Raw genomic sequence first — 7,450 nt, 5'->3', positions numbered from 1 at the left:
CTCCTATACAGCAAAGCTCCTCAAAAGAGTTATCTTGCTTTCTCTACTTTGTTACCTCTCATCCTTTCTCCAACTTATATATGATTTTTATCTCCCATTTATTTTCAGATATTTATTTTGTTAAGGTCACCTCTATCATGCCAATTCCAATGGTCATTTCTTGGTCCTCATCTTACTTGGTCTCTCTGCAGCATCTGACACAGTTGTTCTCTCCCTCCTTCTACAAACACTTAATATACTCACCTGGTTTTCCTTTTACCTCATCAACCGTGCCTTTTCAGTTTCCTTGTTGGATCTTCCTCTTCTTCCCAAGCTCTAAATATTGTGGAATATCCCAAGACTCAGTCTTGGATCTTTTTCCCATCAATATCAAGTTCCTAGGTCTTTACATTCAATCTTTCACTTTTAATATTAACTATGTGATGACGATTCTCCAATTTATCTCTAGTTCAGCCTCTTCTAACTAGTATATACAACTGCCTACTTAACATTTCCACTTACATATGTAATAAGCATTTGAGTTTATCCAAGCAAAACTGATTCTCTGCCCCTTATTTGCTCCGATATCTACTTCTTTCTGTTTCTACCATTCATCCAATTGCTTGGGCTAAAAACCTAGAAGTCATCCTTAAGTCCCTTCCTGCCCTCCCCCGTCTCTATCCCAACATCCAATCCATAAACCAGTCCTGTCAGCTCTACCTTGAAAATACATTAAAAAATGACTCTCTTCCTCTGTTGCCATCCTAGTCTATGTTTACCATTATTACTCTCCTTTACTATAACAGTATCCTAACCAACTTCACACCTCATTCCCCACTTCTTCTTCTATTCGATTTTCCTCAGAACAGCCAGAGTGGTGTAACCAAGATGCAAATTTGTATCTGTCTGACCTCAAAGCCCAGGTTTCCCCTAACTTTTTTGTTTTGTTTCGAGACAAGGTCTCACTCTGTTGTTCGGGCTAAAGTGCAGTGGCATGATCATAGCTCACTATAACCTTGAACTTCTGGGCTCAAATGATCCTTCCACCTCAGCCTCCTGAGTAGCTGGGACTACAGGCACATGCCACCACACCCAGCTAATTAAAAAATATATATATTTTTTGTAGAGACAGGGTCTCACTATGTTGCCCAGGCTGGTCTCAAACTCCTGGCCTCAAGTGATATTCCTATCTCAGCCTCCCAAAGCACTGGGATTACAGGTGTGAGCCACCACACCTGGCCTAAAGCCCAGGTTCTTAATGACTATACCCCTGCCACCTCTCATTAGGAAACCTATGAGAGCAAAAGCAGTAATTCATTGGCCTTATATTTCAACATAAAAAAAAAAATCTGGAATAGCCAAAATGGCCATCAGTCATAAACTTGATTCAGATATCCAGCAGAATAAAAAACAAAATTACCAAATACCTCATAGTATAATAATTTTCAGGTTCAGAAAGATCAATGACTCTCATGAAACCCAGAACATCTTAACATTTAACAAACAGAACCCTTATTCTATCCTGTATCTGGCAAAAGAAACAAGACTACTTTAAGAGAAGGCCTACCGTGATACCCAGGCTGCATTAGGTATATCCCCTGGCTTCCTTCATTGTGTTATGTTTATGCGTTTCCTTGTTTGCATCCCCAGTTTTTTGATGATAGGAACTGAGCCTGATTCATCCCCCAGTTCTTAGATCAGGTACTGACACATCTTAGGCACTAGAAAAAAAAATTTACCGAATAAATTTTTAGAGTTTGGAAAAAGGGCCAGGCGTAGTGACTCATACCTATTATCCCATGACTCTGAGAGGCCGAGGCGGGTGGGAAGACTGCTTGAGCTCAGGAGTTCAAGACCAGCCCAGCCAACATGATAAAACCCTGTCTCTACCAAAAAAAAAAAAAAAAAATCAAAAAACAAAAATTAGCTGGGCATTGTGGTGCACAGCTGTAGTCCCAGCTACTTGGGTGGCTGAGGCAGGAGGATCACTTGAGCCCAGAAGGTCAAGGCTGCGGTGAGAGCTGTAATCACGCCACTGGACTCCAGCCTGGGCGACAGAGTGACACCCTGTCTCAAAAAAAAAAAAAAAAAGTTTGGATAAAAGATGGATGGGCTTTAGACAACTGAGCCAAGTCTAGAATAACATTCTCACTGGTTGTTACTGCGGAAGCAGGCAGGGCACCTGAGATACAAGCCAAGCTGGCAGCAGCTACATTCTTGATGCTATCTGCCCAAGATAGATCTTTGATATTTCTGTGAGAACAGGAATCCTGCATCACAGTAGTGAACAGGAAGTGGTAGAAACAACTTCACCAACACAAACATCATTCTGACAAGCCATATTCTTGCATAAGACCACTTGTCCTAGGAAAACGCCTAGGATATATTTACCAAGTCCTAAATTTCCACTTGATATCTGATTCAGTTAACAGATATATTCTGCCTGCTAGGGCAGTATGCCATATGCTATATGAAAGTAGAAAATAAATACAGAATAGCTTCTTCCCTTATGATGCAGGAAGGGCATTAAGACAGACATTAATGAAAATTAACAATATGAGCCATATCCCTCAAGGGAGGATTGGAAAACTTAAGGGTATACAGTGCAATATAATACAGACTTAAAGGTCTCTAGTAATTTTGCTGAAAGAGTCATCTCGGTGGTTTGGAGAACTTAAGAGAAAATGTTCTGAAGAAGAGACTGGAGATGGAGTTAGAAGAATAGGAAGGAAGATAGGATGATGAAGACATTTATCCAAAGACTGATCTCCTTGTGGGAAGGGACAGTGTTTTATTCATCTCTGAATCTTCACTTGTTAGCACAAAATAAGTGTTTAATAAATACTTTATCAAATGATTAACTGAATTAATGAATAAATTCATTCCTTTGCTTAAATGGAATTCTGTCACTGATTTTTATAAAAACTATTTACCCGTTGAGTTTATTTACCCAAAATCCAAATAAATTTGAGGGAATGGAACCTATAGCCATCTTCCATTTCTCCACCATTTTATCTGAAACACAGAAAGTAAATCTAAAACCATGGAGCATCAGAGGTGGATGATGCCTTAGAAACCACCTAGTATAACCTCTCACCTCAGAGGCAGAAACAGCTAGACAGCAGATGATCAATAATTACTAAGATTCCAGGAGGTACTATAGTGTATTGGGAAAACAACAGGTTTCAGACAACTTAGCCAAATCTAAAATATTTTTAAATATTCAAAAAATTCTGCTGTTTATATAATGTTTCCTCATATGCTATTACAATAAGGCGTGGCAACTGAAATTGTATTCCTTCAACTTGGTGCTTGACCTAAAAAAGAAGAAAAGCTACAATCTAACATTTAGAATAAAGGCAACAGTGGCTGGGCACTGTGGCTCACACCACAACCCCAACACTTTGGGAGGCTAAAGTGGGAGGATTACTTGAGGCCAGGAATTTGATTACTTGATTACTTGAGGCCAGGCTAAAGCAGGAGGATTACTTGAGGCCAGCCTGGACAACAGAGCAAGACCTCGTTTCTACAAAAAATTTAAAAATTAGCCAGGCTTGGTGGTGTGTACCTGTAGTCTTAGCAACTTGGGAGGCTGAGGTGGGAGGATTGCTTGAACCTAGGAGTTCAAGGTTGCAGTGAGCTAGGATCATGCCACTGCACTCCAGCCTGGGTGACAGAGTGAGGCCTTGTCTCCTAAATAAATAAGCAAGCAAACAAACAAACAAATTAATTAAATAAAGGCAACAAAGATTTGTTGGTTACCTCCATTCAATAGCATTCTCCAGAGACTTGAAGGTTTTAGGACGACCCCGTAAGAAATTCTGCATGCTATTAAGTGCATCCATAGCTGTACCTGGATGTTAAACAAAAACTGTAACCACATATTTAACTTAGTCTGAGCATTTACACTTACTGAGTCAACTACTATATATCTGCTCTTGATGACAGCAGAATTTAGTGATGCTTGCTGAGAAATAAAGATGGCCCTCAATAATTTTTGCCTCTGGGGTATTCACTTCTTTATGTCATGCCCTCACACTGAAGACGATGACTTGTATTCACAAGCAGCAGTGTGACTTCTGAAGCTGGGTCAGAAAAGACATGGCAGCTTCTTTTTATATGATTAAATACAATTATGGGACATACATAGGATTGAAATATTATGCAGCCATAAAAAGATGTTAATGAAGAGTTTTTGATGACATGGAAAAATGGTTATCTTGTATAAAACTTAAAAAAGATATAAAGACAGAAGGATATATTTCAAGATGAATGAAATCAACAATAAACTAAGACAAGGTAATAATCTACCAAGGATGTCTCTTATAACTGAAATCCTGATTTGGTCAGTGCTAAGAAAACTCACCTTCTACAACATCAATCATGCACAGACCCAAGAGGCTTGGTACCAGGTTGGATGATGCTGTGTGGACTGCAATAGCACCACCCATGCTATGTCCAATCAACATAATTGGAGGAGGAAGGTCCCCATACATGGCTTCAACCACATTGCCAACGTCTCTGCAAAGAGAAGAGAAAAAGATCTAAGAATACTTTCTGGCAACACTGTAAAAACGATTTTCTTTCCTAGTTCCTTTCTTTGGTGTGTAACAGTGCTGGGAAACTGTAAAAGTCTATTGGGCCGTCTTACAAACATACCTATGTAAACCTTCTAACATGTCCCCAGCATCAATATGTGTAGCCACACACCTAGCTCTCCTGATAAATGGCAGGTAAAGGACTAAGAACCCAAATTACTGAATTTTCCTTTACATCACACTTTCACTGTTCCACATATGTAGTACAATTACATAAACATATACCTTTATTTTGAACCTAAGATTGAAACTCTGGAAAAATCATTTAACTGCTCTGTTTCAATTTTCCCATCTATAAAACAAGACAAAAAATTTATTAAGCATTATAATGTAGCAAACCTCAGAATCACAAGATGAGCCCTAGCCTCAGTTTATTTTTCACTATGTGATCTTGGATTAGTTACTTAATCTCTCAGAAACTGAGTTTCAACATCTATAAAGAAAGATAAAAATATCACTGACTGCTCTGGATTGCTTTGAGGATTAACTGAGAAGTGAACAAGAAAACACCTCGAAAGAGTAAAATGCTTCACAAATGTTAATTATTATTTACAATTTCTCATTTGTTTGAAGGATGAACATAAATGTAAGTACAGTGCTCTGAGAAACTAGAAAGGTGTTCAGAGCTCATTTTATTGGCTTTGGTTCTAATCTTCAATTATTAATGGACCTGTTTAACAAAGTCTAATTTTAAAGCTTTGAAAATTAGAACTGAAGTATGAAGTTTGGTTTTTAATTGCATGTAGGCCTTCCTTGCTATAGCAATAGGTGGATAAGAACAGTAAGGTGTGTTTTTGGAGACCCACTGGCTCTACTGCCTTATTATATATATATATATTTTTAGGCTAGTTCTACCCCCTTCTTTTGGGAGTGGCTGGTTTAACTTCAAAAGAAAGTTTTATCTTGTTGAGTGTCACTACATACCTTAAGCACTCACACAGTGTTAACCAAATATAGCAAGTGTCAATGTAGGAACACAGACTTTCATATATAGTCTCTACAGTATTTATAACAGCAAAGGCAAATGTTATTAGTTCTGTAGGAACTGATTTTTAAAATCTCATACAACAACTGCAGGAGTGAATAGGGTAGCCTCGGCAATTGTAGACAATCTGAATGGGAGATAGGGAGGCCACCAAACTTTGTAAGTGAAAACAAATAGTTTAATATTCGTTCGGACTTAAATTTAAGATTAAGACAGAAGGTGAAGCAGTTCAGGCAGTCATCCAAAGCGATAACAAATAGTTACTAAGATGAAAAGTCCAAGCTTCTTTGACACCAGTGCTGCTTCTATAGTAACACAAAATTCTCTCTGGGAGACAAAATGATATGAAAGAAAGAAAAGAGAACTAATACTTATTCAGTGCTTCTTTTTCAACTGTGCTCTAAACTTTCTTATAACATCACCTAATGTAATCCTTCAGCAGCCCTGTCTAGAAGGTTCTGTATTAATCAATTAATCTCACTGGGTCTATAAAAATATTATTGCATTTTCTCACTGGGTCTATAAAAATATTATTGCATTTCTACCAAGTAAAAAGAGCTGCAGATTCTTGCTACCTCACTGAAACATATTTTCAATGTTTCAATGGGTTAACGAATTTATGCCTAGTGTTCCACTACTGGAACACTAAGCATGTGGGAGTTATTTATATCCTACTTCCCAAGGTCATCACCAAGTTCTGATTGCAAAAATTCAAAAAACTGCAACCTCAGGCATAAATGGTAAAGCCATCTCCCCTTGGCATAGGGTACTGTGAATTCAGAGTAATTTCATGAAGTCAAAACCATGATGCCTTTGCTCAGAGGCCACTAGAAAATATCAGGAACAAAGATTCAATAATATGTGGTCTTTAGTGTAAGTAACACAGAGGAAATTATTATACATACAGTTTCTAAAAAATAAAACAGGTAGTATTCCAAAGCTAATTCTGCATATTAAAATAACAGACCAGAAAAAATTATATGCTCAATTAATTAATCGAAAACAATATTGGATATAATTTTGGGGGCAAACTGTTTTTTTTTTTAAAGAAAAGACTAAAGTTTAAAACATGTTTATATTAAATATCAACATGTAATTTCCAGAATAATTCTTGAACAATTCCAAGAAACTTTCGGTTGGTAACAGATAAATAATGAGTAAAATAAAAGGATGCTACGGACGATTATCTAAGTCCAAGTCTCCTTAAAATACACGTTAACTGAATTGAAGGGGTTCTGCAGTATCTGCCTCATGCACAAAGGTAGAGAGGTCTGAAACACACCAACTGAACATCGTAGCTGAGCTTAAGAAAGGCATATTTACCCAGGTAGAAGGTAGTTACGATCAATCACTTGATCATCTACCACCAAGAGAAATTTATTGTTATTAAAATCAAGCAGAGCATTCGGTCAACAAGTACCTTACTTAAGTCCTGAAAATCCAGAGAAATACCATAAAGATGAAGTAGCAAGGGTTACCTACAAATCTAGACTGTAACTGGATGTATTACAATTTTGGTGGATGCTTTTTAAAGGGATTCTGTCATATTTTAATGCTAGGTTAATTTTCTGAGAAGCATTACTGTGTATCACAGAAATTGGAATATCAGAATGACCCAAGCTCAAATTTTGGCTTTTTCACATACTTTCTTATGTAGTATTTAGGTTCTGCAGTTGATAATAAGTATGCTCATTTTGAGATTTTTTTTTTTTTTCCACAGTAACTGAATTCAGAAATCACACAAATGTTTTACTGCTTGGATAATTTCAGCAAGAATCCAATTTGTTCACCCTTTTGATTCTTGGTCATCATCTTCATCTACTGTGGATGATTTTTATCATTTAAAAAATTTTTTGGTGCCAGTTATCAACTTACTACCTCAACTCCA

The 7,450-nt window shown here is 37.3% G+C and overlaps 1 protein-coding gene across 2 annotated transcripts in view; it reads right to left on the bottom strand.

Moving 5' to 3' along the window:
- Positions 1 to 7,450, bottom strand: part of PPME1 (protein phosphatase methylesterase 1) — an 80,402-nt gene that overhangs the window by 19,878 nt on the left and 53,074 nt on the right. For both annotated transcript variants that reach the window (XM_054523834.2, NM_001133505.1), the window contains 2 exon segments: positions 4,346 to 4,500; positions 3,742 to 3,832 (listed from right to left, as the gene is read on the bottom strand). In XM_054523834.2, the coding sequence (XP_054379809.1) occupies positions 3,742 to 3,832; positions 4,346 to 4,500 (246 nt within the window).

The sequence above is a fragment of the Pongo abelii genome, chromosome 9, assembly GCF_028885655.2.
Source record: "Pongo abelii isolate AG06213 chromosome 9, NHGRI_mPonAbe1-v2.0_pri, whole genome shotgun sequence".
In the NCBI taxonomy this organism is placed as follows: Eukaryota; Metazoa; Chordata; class Mammalia; order Primates; family Hominidae; genus Pongo; species Pongo abelii.
Note: the sequence above shows the minus strand (reverse complement) of the source record. Positions and strands in the feature narration are given on the sequence as shown.